Raw genomic sequence first — 14909 nt, forward strand, 5'->3', positions numbered from 1 at the left:
TTTATTTTTATCATACACTTCGGTATTTATTTGTTACGGAGGAATAATGAAAATATGTACATGGAAAATGAAGCATTTCTACAAAAATAACAAACTTGGTACAAAAGTTGCAATATGCAAAAACAAAATGTGTAACTGAACGTGAGGTGGTTTACTAATCCTTAGCTCCCGTTGTTATTATTGTTGTTGGTGGGTTATTCAGGCAAGAGCAATTTCCGCTTAAGAAATAAGTCGGGATGTTACTAAAATACAATTAAACTGTACTATTTTTCAGGATACGAACCTAAATAATTTATTGGAAGTACATGTTAGTTTAACTAATTGTGTCACCTCAAAGTTGAATTTCCCAATTTAAACAGACAATTATTGTATTAGTTATAAGACTGTCACTACAAAGGTAGGTCAGGACGTGAATTAAGGTACTTTTGCAGCTGTGGCAAATTTTTTATAAGGTCGCGATGACCTTTCAGTAGTGGAAATTCCGCATAGATGTCCAAATCGTCCTTTTGATACGTCTTCTCTATCGTCTCCATAATATTGAACACCATGAAATCAGCATGTGTAATCTGAGAAAGAAATTATACGTAAATACATGTAGTCTATTTATGTTGTTCCTATACTGATAATTTTAAGTTGTTGTATCGAATGTTCTAATGTTATCGGGAGGCGGTGGAGTCAACTGAAGGCCAGCATGTGTATGACAGCCATCCAACCATACGAAGCTATGACCTTTGTCCTGTTTATACATTCGACTTCACGCATAACGCGGGATCTCGCAGTGAACGGAAAATGGTCTATTGAATACTAGTATAAGTAAGGTAAATCCCAGATGAATGCGTATAACGTTTTCGTTATTTCATCGAACACGTATAAATTACAATCTATAATTTCCTATTTATACATTCATATTTATCAATCATGACGTCATAGATACAGTGATGATGAAATGTAAGAGAGTACGATGATTCATTACCTTCTTGCCAACTAGATACCCTGTTTTGCCGTCGTTCGTCGTCGAGATTTGGTTTTCTAACATTTTCATACTTGTAACAATAGTGGCAGCGTAAAGGGTTTTCAATTGTTCCTCCTAAAAAAAACAAAAAAAAACACGGTAAAATATTCGCACTTTATGGCGCAATTGTGTATTTCGTGGATATACGATTATAATAATGGTCAATGCAACTCGGCCGAGTTGATACGATGTTTCGCATCTCGATATACAGCCCTGGACGGGTGGGCTTACCATGTCATCTGGCTTCATAAGTAAGAGGCCGCTAAGCGGTTCCACCAATTCAGTTACGGTGTCAGCTATGCTGTCCGCCTGAGCTGTTTCCACAGCATTCTCTCCGAACGCACCTGAAAATGAATACAATAATGTAATAATATGTAACACACTCCTGAAATATAATTGAATACACGCCATGGCGCTTTACGGTCAACGCGGTAATGAGGTGAACATGAGATTAGTTCAAACAGAAATCAGATCGACACTACTCATAGACGTCTTGTTCTCGAGGACTCGGGGCTTTGTGGATCTCGACAGCTGCAGAAATGTACACCATTCAATATTGTTTTAAACAAACGTGATCACAACGACAAAACTTTCGACAACAAATATTACAACTTACCGACTGATCTAGCAGCGAATCTTAGTATAGCGATGCTTTGTCCCAAAATCTCACCGTTATATTCAACATATGGCAGAACACCAAACGGACCCCTGAACTCACCCTCTGTAGTTAGAAAAAATACCCAATATACAATTCTGCGTAACATAGATTTAGAAATAAAATTAGAAACATAATAATACAGTTTATCAATACTCACTCTTAGTCATCTCCATCCATTGTTCCATTGTGTATCTTTTGTCTTCAAATTTAATTCCACCATAGTGCAAAAGAAGTCGTATCGGTTCGGCACGGACTCGGACAACGAAGTAGTGCAATACTATTTTGCTTGTGCTCTGAAAAAAGATAAAGCAAACGTGAGTTATTATTGGTCAAGGAAACTGGGTATTGTAGTTCAAGCCAACATAGGGAAAAGGAATAGAAAGTATCTTAGTTTGAGGTGAAAATGTCGCAAGGAACTTGCCTTTTAAAACCAGATTATTGATGATTTAGAGTAACAAGATGGTAAACAAATTTAGACATGGCATATTATACATCTGACACGAGAAACAATAGAATTTTTCTGTCCGTAAAACGCCGTCAAAAGTGTCATGAACGCGTTTAACAAGGTGTTTTATTTGAAAAATGTGCGTCACATTTACGTCAGATTCGAACATATTTCTTTGTTTACTTGCGACGCAGAAGCACTATCAGCGCACGATGGAAATAGAACCCCGTCACTGGACGCAAATGTTAACACATCGCGAAACGTTTTTTATTGCCATTTCTTGCTGTTATCTCACATTAAATTATTACTACAAGCAAAGAACAGATGTATAATAATAAGGTTATCAAGGAAATACCGCAAAGTATGCATGCACTCAGGCAGTATGGTACGCATCGGTCGATTCGATCACAGTACTACCTTCGCGCTTACTTTGCGGCATTCTCGTACTAGCCTCATAATGTCTCTACCATAGGATGGCATATGGTAAAGGCGCATTAAAGCGTTCTGACAAAATGGCCGTCGAAAAATTAGGATGTTAAGTCCGACACTTTTTTTTTAATGTAAATATCCTTATATTGACCGTAAGGGCAGATTATTGCAAAAGACGTTTGAGACAGGCGTGTTACTTTTACACAGAAGAAATAACACCATCTGCATATGGGCGATCACGGTTAATTTGTTTTATAATCACCATGGCTTCCATACAGTCAATACATGTAACGAAGGAAACAGGTGTCCCGGTAACTTAGTTTGTCACTGACCCACGTCAAGGTATCGTTTTGTTATGGCAACCCATAGAAACAAGGATGTAAGTGTTTATTTTCCAACGATCACTCATTTTTTTCTTTAGTATCCAATATTCACCATGACTTGCTGAATTTTAGAATTGCACAGCTCTATTGTAGCCTAACAGTGGTACGGTAGATTGATTTTTGATGATTCATTGACGGGAAAACAGATTGCCGAATGCATGGGAGCTCACCCGGCCAGTACGGTGTAGTAAACGTTAATCCGTGGCCTTCGTTGACATGGGATCGAATACCGACCCCGCATAAGTATAGAGGGAATGGGTGTATATCTAATACGCTCTATAGTCGCCATGCATTCACTGAAATACAATCACGGCCGAGAAACGTCCCTCTAATGGGATTTATTTTAGTAAAATGTGTTTCCTGAGGGCCTGTGCAGTTCCAGTGGCTACAAATCATTCAAGTTAGGAAAGCTTTCCCAATCAGGGACAGACAGTCTGTCCTTTCTGTTAATAGTACGTAGTGTGCGTGTCAGTTCTATATATTAGTGATTCGCAAGTGCACGTGGTGATTTAACTCAACTCGACGAAAAAAATGCATTTATTATTTGAGTCAAACCCAAAGTCACATGCGAACATGTGAGTCGGTATAATTATTATAACTATAGATAGACCCGTTTCCTCATTTCCCTCTTTATTTTGGCTCCATTAGATGAGGCTGATCATCGTACCTGGTATCATCTATATACAAAACTAGACCTTTTGAGACTACACACGGGCGGTAAACGGTAAATGTTGCCTTCATTTGCGAAGTTGGAAAGTACTCACTTCAATGGTTCATCCCCCAAATATCATATTCGAAATTATACGTCGCATGCAATAGCGGTTACATGAAGAAAAAAACAAACACTTTATAGATGACTAGTACCTCCAATTCTCCCGTGTCTCGCGGACGGTCGAAGATGGTACGAGGTACTCTGAATATGCCAGTACCCAACCCGCACGTCCATTTCCTCAGTCTGACTCCCACATTGAAGCAATAAAACAAGACATAAAGAAAACAATACGCTGGGGAGTATGAAACCGATGATTTGAAGTTATATCTGCGTATACATGCATAATGCATTCATACAGCTCACCTGACTGTCCACCCCGGTGCTTTTACTGCCACTGCAACCCATCTTCAAGAAAGAACTAAACGTGGAATTCTTATATGGTCTAGTGTCGGAGCGAGTATGGGATTTCCACACTGACAGCTTTTCACTGTTATTCCACGATGTCTTCTCACGACTCACAGGTTTGTTGATAATAAATGACCTTTTGAACCACTGAGGTCAACGTTTTTAGCTGGGTAGTGTTCAAGCATGCCTCGTTCGCTACTTATTTAACAAAGGTAACTTGGGCAAACTATCAACAATATTGACGTATCGCTAGACAAGCACTTAAAGGGCCACTTAGTTTCGTGATTGTGGACATGTTACGCCACCAACGATTACCCCGATCATGTTCAGTTTTACCCGAATCATCATTATCAAGTTCCTTGGTTTAAAATTGACACAGAGCGCCGCTTTCAAAACAATATTTACGATTATTATATATACACACACAGTAAATATAATATTAAAGTGAAGTCATCATTCTATTTCTGCACACCACATTTAAATCAGAATGTTTTTACCTATACAGTTATAGAATGGTTTTACCTCGTCTCGTCTGAATGCATTCTGCAGTAAAAGTACCCTAGCGATCCTGTGCCATTTGCTGACGACATGTTAAACATTTGTAGTTTGTTGTGTAATTGCCTGCAATGGACTCGTACAGTACGCCGGTCGGGGCAGTATTATTTCTCTAAGGAATACCTGACGCTTTATAGTAAATTATAACAAACAACTGTCTAATAAAGCAATATAAGTAAAATTAAGTTTTATTAATTACATTTGGTCGATTCTGCACTGAATGATACTAGTCTGTGCATAGAGTTAATTTAAACTCGGGGACTTCACAGTTCGAAAGTAAACGAACCAGCAGATCAGATCAGATGACATCATTTGCTATTATTGTTAACGGGCGTGTCTGTGATTAGTTTAATGTTGGGAATATGATTAGTCATTGCCATGTGGCTAGCTAGTGCACTTTTAGAAGGCGTAGTTTATGTAAGAATATTCGAGAGGAACAGATAGAATAAAAGTTAGAGAATGCGTTGGTTGGGCGCGGCGGTTGCCCAGATATATATATATATATATATATATTAGGGTGCAGCACGCATCTGACGGCAAATGATGGAAACAAATAACTCAATTAATAATTATACAGCTATAAAACAACATTTATCTAAACCCCTTGGCCTTACGCTTATTATAAAAACGAGTTTTTTGATTTAGCGGGATTTCATTTGTCTGTCAACCAGTGGGTGTCCGTAGATGGCGCAATATATATTTGAATGGAACTGTATAAGAGACTACCGTGACGCAGGAGCAATATTCTGACAAAAATCGTCAAACACCGAACTTCAAACCTTAAGTTGAAATTAATTAATTAGCAAAACGTTAATGGAAGAATATGTCATTCGTACGGTCACTGTCAGACGTACATCAACCGCCCTGGGCCAAAACTGCTTTGTCCGACTCGGAGTCGTGCAGCCATTTGAACCGTGACTTGATAGTCCATCATGGACTGGAGGTGCTTACAATGTAACTAAAAAAAAGAAAAAAAACATTCATTAACATTCACCATGTTTGAATGCACTTCCCTTAATTTGAATAATTTGACCAAATACGTATGTAATTTGCGTTTTTATCTAAAAATTGATTTGACGAAAATCAACATATGATTTATCAAAATATTCCACCTGATGTGTAGAATATGACTGAATAAATAAATAAAATTAGAGTTGGTCCCGGATCGCTCTTATTAAACTCACTTAACACAATTTGTTTCTCTGTGTGACCGGGTACGCAGTAATCTTTCAGGATATCGGGGCATACATGAAGTCACATAGGTATCCCATACGTTAAGTCACATAGGCATCCCATACGTGAAGGCACTAGGTCACCCTATACGTTAAGTCACATATGTACCCCATACATTAAGTCACATAGGCATCCCATACGTTAAGTCACATAGGCATCCCATACATTAAGTCACATAGGCATCCCATACGTTAAGTCACATATGTACCCCATACATTAAGTCACATAGGCATCCCATACGTTAAGTCACATAGACATCCCATACATGAAGTCACATATTTACCCCATACTTTAAGTCACATAGGCATCCCATACATTAAGTCACATAGGCATCCCATACATTAAGTCACATAGGCATCCCATACGTTAAGTCACATAGGCATCCCATATGGTGTACAGCAGTAATCTTTCAGGATATCGGGGCGGGATGGTAAACTCTGTAGAATTATTGTATGTTGTTCTACTGGGAATTGAAGATAAATTATGAGGTCACATATGCACCTCATCATACGTGAGGTCACATATGCACCTCATCATACGTGAAGTCACATATGCACCTCATCATACGTGAAGTCACACATATGCACCCCATACATGAAGTCACAGAGGCATCACATACGTTAAGTCACATAGGCATCCCATACATTAAGTCACATAGGCATCCCATACATGAAGTCACATAGGCATCCCATACATTGAGTCACATATGCATCCCATATGTTAGGTCACAAAGGCATCCCATATGTTAGGTCACATAGGCATCCCATATGTTAGGTCACATAGGCATCCCATATGTTAGGTCACATAGGCATCCCATATGGTGTACAGCAGTAATCTTTCAGGATATCGGGGCGGGATGGTAAACTCTGTAGAATTATTATATGTTGTACTACTGGGAATTGAAGATAAATTATGAGGTCACATATGCACCTCATCATACGTGAAGTCACATAGGCAACACATACATGAAGTCACACATATGCACCCCATACATGAAGTCACATAGGCATCCCATACATGAAGTCACACATATGCACCCCATACATGAAGTCACATAGGCATCCCATACATGAAGTCACATAGGCATCCCATACATTGAGTCACATATGCATCCCATATGTTAGGTCACATAGGCACCCCATACGTGAAGGTACTAAGGTACCCCATACGAGAAGTCACATATGCACCACATACGTGAAGTCACATATGCACCCCATACATTGAGTCACATATGCATCCCATATGTTAGGTCACATAGGCACCCCATACGTGAAGGTACTAAGGTACCCCATACGAGAAGTCACATATGCACCCCATACGTGAAGTCACATATGCACCCCATACGTGAAGGCACTAAGGATTCCTTAATTATGTGAACCGGGTTGAGTACATGTTGTGTGCATTGATTACACTGTCTTTATAAAATAACCCCATTTTTTAAAGTTTTTACAATGTCGTCCAAGAAGACTTATTGGTGTTATAGTATGTGACTTATACTATACATCCGCTGTATACATCACTGAAGCCCAACGCTCCAGGGCTCAGTTGACCTTAACATCAGGATGTAGTGCCCGTTAGTTGATAAATGTGCTTATTATAGCATGTCGCTTAAATTTACGGGATCCAAAGAGTATTACATCCGCTACTGCTTCCTGGTTGATAACTAACAACTGTGTATGCGCGTTCAGCGTTTTACTGAGTTAGATCCACAATATCCAGCTTTCCGTGATTAACGTGTGAGGGCGCTGCCCGCAATGGAAATAAATATAGTTTTTTTCCAGGGAGGAACGCAGATGTAGTAAGGCATATCGCATCTAAGTTCTGATTTTCGTGGGATACAGCGAAAAATGATCATGAATTAGTAGGTTTACAAATCACGCGAGAAGTCCAAAGTTGAGACTTACTACACGAATTACAAAACAAATACGACTGTTTAAAGATTCAGATTCATCCAACTCATCGTATATTACCAGAAACATCCATATGAAAATAAATAACATTATAATTGAATGGAAGTTAATACCTTAATTTTACAAAAATTACCAAGAGTTAAAAAAGAGCGCTAGTAATACGGGATATATATAAATGACACCAAATCAATTACGAGCCTTACGCATCGAAATCAAGTTTTAAAAAGTGGGGTGCTGTTTACTGGACGTGACAGCCTCTGTAAGTTTCCAGACCCTTAGTTTGGTTTTGATGTCAGTAGCAAGGGTATCATCGGTGAGCTCTTGTCAAAGAACAGATGATAACAACATCGATGATGCTTATCCGTATTGACAGCCGCGGCGAGAAACTGTGAAATCGATCCTCGAGCATTTCCAAAGTTAGCGCTGTTTCTGACATGGATAAATACGTTTTGAGATCGGGGTCGAGGCTCGGTATGGCGAGCTACGCAAATGCAGGGCAAACAATGACGCTAACAAGGACTAACAAGACGTCCACTCATCCACACATTCGCAGGGTGTCCTTTACAGTGCGGGCCGCCGCATTAAGAGATAATAGCCACGGGAGATGAAATGAACAATCCTGCAAACCAGTGACCACATAGGATGCGGCTCTCGCTGGGAATTTGTTTTAGGGCTTCGGGTTTGATCAGTCGGGCATGTCGCGCTCTGCGGCAAACTTAAAAGGACGCTGGATGGAAAAACAACACTTAACCGTGTCGGGCTATCCGTTTTCAGCGATCAGGAAAACGTCCGGGATATTAATTTATTTTTTCGGAGCTGCGCTGTTTAGTCACTATGTCTTATAGCACAGAAACAGCCGAAAATGAACATGTCATATTAAATACTTACTTTTCGGGTTGTTTTCATAATTTTAGCGTCGAATATAATGCAAATAGAAGTAACTTTGAGATGTGACCCTAATAACAACAGGCCATGTTACATGAATACAATTTTCGTACGTTGGATCAGTATCCGCTTTCCAAGCATGTCATCATCGGGGCATGATTACTACAATAACGAAAATTCTACTTGTTACTAAGAGGAGCAAAAATTTTATCTTTGTAACATTACTTCACCCCCATTTACAAACTAAACTCCCCGTGAGTCTGAATGACGGTCGTCGCTGTAACGAATTCCAGATATACTTATCATTAGGTTTGTTCAAACTAGTTGTTTAAGTCTACCCTGTACTGCGGACTAAAATTAAAGGTAGACCCATGTTTGTATATCAAGTAGACCCAGTTGTGTTGACGTTAGGGGCAGGGGATACTGTTAGTAGTATTGAAGTACTAAAGGCCTTTGATTTCAAAAGTTGCTGTCATTATTAAACGCGATGGTATGCATTTTAGTTCCTAGGTTATACCATGTACACTAACAACGGCAAAAGACAATAGAGAGTAGTAGAGAGTTTCATCGTTAGTCAATTTTTGTTCTTGACAACAAAGTCTCTAGACGCGACTACGCTGCTTGTCACGTCTGTAATGGCATACCGAAATGACTAGTTCTGAATATACGAAGTTACTCGTTCAAATGAACAACGAATACGGTACAGTGGGATCTGTTGCCAAATATACTCCCAGAAGGCACTTAGTCCGAGCTAGCCGTTCGCACACTCTCCGTGAGTTCTAACCAAAGGGACTGGACCGTTAAAGGGCGGCAGTCGTCGCGCCGCGTCCTGTTCGATATGGGGCTCATAGCGACGTATACAACGCGTGTACAATACATTGTTCACTTACATGAAATTCCAACACGCGTTGCGCGACGACCACCGCACTTTAACAAGCCCGGGATCGCATCAAACTCGGACTGACAGTTTCTTAGTTCGTACTGCGCGGTCTGGCCCGTTTTGTTAGTACGGGGTAACGATATTGACTTTACAGTCCGTGCTAAGTGCGCGAACGCTTCTATTGACATATGTAGGTTTTTAAGGATTCACAATGAGTAAGATCATAATTGACGGAGAAAGTATTTCAGTGAGCAAGTCCGGTTAGCTTTTTTTAATACCTTGATATGGTTTGCTTCCGCACCACGACGGTAATTCAGTGCCATGAGATCGAGCGATAAGTTTGCTTGAGTCCGTCAAAGAATCTGTTTTCCATCAAAACGACCATTGCGCGAATTCGTTTTTGTTTTAATTTATAATTCAAACACCGTCAAGTACGTGTTGGTTTTTCACAGCCGATTTGTCACCACTGCCGGCAGCCATCATTCAACTATAAAATCGTAAGATAAATGTTGGTAAATGAGCGATGTGTGAATACGCATCACAATACTAATATTAACGCTTGCAACTATAATTACGGCTCCTGATATATGCGCAGTTGTTATTTGTTTTGAAAACACACTTTAATTTTATTGCTTTACGCGTTTCCTTTTGACTGCATTTTTACATTGAACTATCGTCTTAAGTTGATTTGTAAAGTTGACTTATTGCATGTGTCGTGGCAAGGCAAGATAAGACTGGTAGTACCAACTGGTACGTCTGAACAAATTAATTAAAACGCTTGAAGGGCAACGCGGGTTTCAAGTGTAACACGAGAGATACGATTAGCTATGTGAGTCTCTGACACCGGCCAGTTTCAGATGACAGGACTGGGAGCTGTTTATCCAACTTCCGCAAATACCAATCCCGACTCACCCCGCCCAATATTGCTAATTAATGATATCACTTTTACGGACTGTACGATTGGCCCTAAATTCTAGCAATTGACAAGGACTTTCAGTTGTTGGCCAATCAGATGCTCTAATCTCTCGATGTAGTAGGTGGTACCACCCTGTTAGCCAGACAGTATTTCCTCTCACCCTCTCAAGGAGTCGGAAAAAAAAACCCGTAACACTCTTGAAGTCAGGCAAGTGATAGCCAGTCAATACGCCGTGAATCATGTTATGGTAAGAAGAGGTCTTGTTAACGGCTCTGATACTCATTTTTTGAGACCGTGGTACGTCGTATCTGCCATGCCGGAAAACAAATCAGCCGAGAAACTAGTATCAACGAGGACGAAGAGAAATTGTGAAGTTGACCCAGTGGAGCGTTTGTCGAAAGTTCATCTACCTCCACCGGCGAACCCTACAAAGCCACTCACACCATTTTCGATACGGGATATTTTGAACTCGAAATCTCCAAGTAGGCGATATCATCGATGGTCGAAAGAAGCTGACCATCACCATGTAGCCGTACAGCCTTGTAGACCGCATGGTAGCCGTCATGTCACTGCCACATCCAGCCAGATGACTCCGGATTCACCACTGGACGCTTTAGAAGAACTCACTCAAGAGACGTTCAAAGGACTGGAAGAAAACATTATCAAAACTGCCGAGGGTAAGTTAACATCGAGTGATTCATTCCACAACTAGTCATTTGTATCTGAAAACATCCATACTCGAGGGTGTAAGCGATAATTTGTAGAGATATTCTGATTTAACTCGTTTCCACCGTAACCGTGAGCAAGTCAAATGAAGGTTCACAATTTACGACAATCAACTTGTCTGACAAGACGCGTCTCCGTGGAAAATGAAATTAATTTTCTTCATTGTCCTTTAATTATGGAAGTTACAGCAAATTTAATCTCAGTAATTACTAACACATTACCAGATAAAAATAAAATGATGAACTTTGGTGACGGATACGTTTACACATTAGCTTATTACAGACGTCTCAACGACATCCAGTTAAGAAGTAGATTTGTTATGTTATTGTTGACCTCAACTCAACTATACATTTCTTTTTCATTTACGAGAAACCGTGTGTCAATTTCCAAACACTGGGTCATCCATGTTACGAGCGAAGAGGAAACTGGAGTGACACAGATACGTACGCATTTACGATAAAGTAGCACAGCGGTCGGTGAAATATGTATATATTTCACGATCAGTTCCGCGTCTGTTTCAATAAATTATTCGCCTGTTGTAGGACAAGTATTGAAAGGCACGTACGGTATTGACGAACCTCGGCACCCTGTGGTTAATCATCAAATGTTTCGATGCGCAAAAAACACTGACATCTCACAAGACTGACATCAGGGGCTCGGTAACAATGCATACTTGCCGAATAGACGACAATGAATGTAAAATGTCAGTTTTAAGTATAAATTCATCGGCATCTGGTGTCTTTAGAACTCGGTGACGAAAGACATATGACAACTGTCGATCAAAGGTTTATAGCAAGTACGTCCGTGTATAATTGCCGAGTTAATACTGAGAGGTCGAATGTCAGAAAAATAACATAATAAACAACAGTCGATCAGATGTAATATTGACGTTTGACTGTATTGTTGAATGCAATAATTAAATCCCTGTATCGTGGAGTCGGCAACTTTGTAAGTCTGCTATTTGTTGTCTTCCGCTTGGAGCTCGTATATCAAACTAACTAAAGGCGACTGTACTGCAAGAAGTCGTCGTATAATGTGTAGTCGTTTAAAATAAAAGGGGGCTAAATAATAACGTTGGTAGCAATTTAAACTAAGAGTACATTTGTCGTCGTGTAGATGAAAATCAAATATTACCACTATCTGATTAGAATCCATTATTTTTTTCAATATTTTATTTATTGTTATTGATTCATCTTTTCTTTTGTTATGGTTTATATATAAATAACCTCATAACGGCTATTGAATAAAAACAAGTAAAATATGATGGAAATTAAATAATCTCGTCAAGTGAACAAACTACCGCAATTGCACAACAACTAAAATATTCGTCTACTATTCCCGTAAAAATCTACCGCGTCCACACAACAACCCATTCAAAATATTGTGAAGAAAATAAATTAGGAAACTACTCAACAGCGCCGTCGCATTGATCGCAATCTTTTGTGATGTGCAAATGTCACTAGCATTTGACAGCAATCATAGATGAAATAAAACTACTATTCAATTTCGCGACAATGAATCTGGAGACTTTAGTCGAATATCAACTTTTAATACATGATTGTTGCAGTAGTAAATTCTGTAAAACCATGTATCGAAAATCTCTCTGTGTGATATTGAAAGTAACCACGGCATGTCAGTTCATTGTGGCAGCTAGGCTAATACGCAGTTCCAGATTTGCTTAAATGCGAGACGGAACATAACTGAGCAAGAGTGTCTATTTGAAGACGTGATAATGGGAGCGGTACAATAGTGAACAGTGCGCGCTCCGAACGAAACTTTGGACAAAGCGGACAGTGAACATTCATTAACAAAGAAAATACTTTGTAGTCACCTAATTTTTAACACCATCTTGTTTTGTTTTTGTTTTTTCATAGCAGCAGCGAAAGATGGAAAAAAATCGCATCTCAATCTATTCAGTCAACGCAATTCTTCATCTAGGAAAAAAAGAAAATCTCGAACAGCTTTCACAAACCAACAGTTATTCGAACTGGAAAGACGGTTTATGTATCAAAAATACTTATCGCCTGGAGATCGAGACGAAATAGCTTCGAGTTTAGGCCTAAGTAGTTCACAGGTTATTACGTGGTTTCAGAACAGACGTGCGAAATTGAAGAGGGACGTAGAGGAATTGAATAACGACCTATCTGCTGCCAAAACACTGACCACAGAGAGTCACGATGATGACGACGAAGATGATGATAATGGCAGCGTTAATGATGGCGAAGAAGACATTACAATAGACGAAAGTTGCTCGGATACATCTATGAAATGAATAATAGTGATGTGATCATGAACATATTTGGCAACCTCTTTTGATATTGAACTATGACGACGATATAATATGTATGTAATCTCGCCTAGTTTGTATATTTTCGGAGAAGGAAAGAACATAAATGGCGGAATTAACACACTTCCATTGTTAAATAACACATGGCCCACTAATTTTGTCTTTCCAGAACAATTAATTATTTGAATTCTTCTAAAGAGAAATGAAATAGAGGACAATATAATGTGTTTTTTTTTACTATGAGAAATGATAGACGGTGTCTAACTAACAAAAACGAGTGTTATTTTGTATATATTACGTATACTCCGAATATTTGCATTCGATGTAGCATGACGTCGTTTCGACGCCCTGGTTCCATCCACTGCCTGGTTTAACCAGATATACGCTATTTTCTCTATGATGGTCGTAGTACTAGATTTATCCAAAGTGACACCGTGAACTTGTTTGGACATTTTGAATACTGCTATCGAGTACGTATGTTACCTATTGTGATAAATATCCTTCACAACTTGGTTAGATAATAAATGTTGGTTTTCTTTTAAAACAGTTTCCTAATACGTTTAGTATATGGCTGATATTACAGCAACGTTTTTACATTATGCACGTATAGTATCATGTTCATGAAATCACACGCAACCACTGTTAGATGATGTGGTGTTTCCATGTAGCATGTCATTACGTACTTGACATGTTGTCTAATTTCAAATCTGGGAGCTATAAATGTAATTAATCCGCAATAACGTTCAGACTAAATGACAGTGACAGTTCACCCCACGACCCCTGGTCCCTCCCGACTGACCTCCGTCTGATAAATGATAGAAATACTCAGTATATATTTCATGGGGCGCATTTCATATGTCGGTGATGTATTTATTCACAATCTGAGTGTACCCTACTAAAAGATAAACATGATTCATCATCACAGACTTGCATATGGGTATAATGTAATTTATTTAACAGCTTTGCTAAGAAAGATGCGGGCCCGACGGTAGTGTTTGCTCTTTAAATCCCAATTAAATCACCGATGATTTCCGCGCTATGTTTGCGCAGTGTGACGGTTTCTTGGTGGAAAGTGGATTTTATCTCCTCACTGCAGTAGATAATCGGTTTACATTGGGCAATTAATGGCACTTGATCAACCTACGCCGAGTAAGGTAAAGTTGACTTGAACGTTCGTTATCGCCGTCCGGGGTGAATACAAACGAATTGCACTAACACTGTAACAACAAACTCTGATGACATTTTGGTCGATTCAATGATTTATGTTATGTGAAATTAATCAAGAGTAGCGAGAATCAATCACCAATCGATACATATTTGTCTACAGTAAAGTCCACTTGTCAGTTGATAATGCGACTTCTATATATATATACAGCCAGAATTTAAATAAATTGAAACGGAACGAGTTTTTCGTGAAGTAATTACTGAGCCAGAGTGTCGGGAACGAACTGCGGGTAATTAAAAATAAATATC

At 39.2% G+C, this 14909-nt stretch overlaps 2 protein-coding genes across 3 annotated transcripts; one reads left to right on the forward strand and one right to left on the reverse strand.

The window, feature by feature from the left end:
- On the reverse strand, nt 1–4288 carry LOC100366907 (putative glutathione S-transferase 6). Its single transcript, XM_002733872.3, has 6 exons — nt 4003–4288; nt 1828–1963; nt 1629–1733; nt 1244–1356; nt 974–1087; nt 1–566 (listed from the first exon to the last, which is right to left on the reverse strand). Exons 1-6 carry the CDS (start codon nt 4042–4044, stop codon nt 390–392), a joined length of 687 nt encoding a protein of 228 aa, XP_002733918.1. The 5' UTR covers nt 4045–4288; the 3' UTR covers nt 1–389.
- Nucleotides 4289–10570: 6282 nt separating this feature from the next.
- lbx1 (ladybird homeobox 1) lies at nt 10571–13980 on the forward strand. Of its 2 annotated transcripts, none has more exons than XM_078008501.1 (2): nt 10571–11100; nt 13024–13980. In XM_078008501.1, exons 1-2 carry the CDS (start codon nt 10668–10670, stop codon nt 13419–13421), a joined length of 831 nt encoding a protein of 276 aa, XP_077864627.1. In that variant the 5' UTR covers nt 10571–10667; the 3' UTR covers nt 13422–13980. The 2 variants fall into 2 exon arrangements, with proteins under 2 accessions (XP_077864627.1, NP_001158500.1); NM_001165028.1 differs by having other exon boundaries at nt 10652–11100; nt 13027–13980.
- The last annotated feature ends 929 nt before the right edge of the window (nt 13981–14909 follow it).

Source organism: Saccoglossus kowalevskii, chromosome 10, assembly GCF_978046115.1.
Source record: "Saccoglossus kowalevskii chromosome 10, keSacKowa6.1, whole genome shotgun sequence".
NCBI classification, from domain to species: Eukaryota; Metazoa; Hemichordata; class Enteropneusta; family Harrimaniidae; genus Saccoglossus; species Saccoglossus kowalevskii.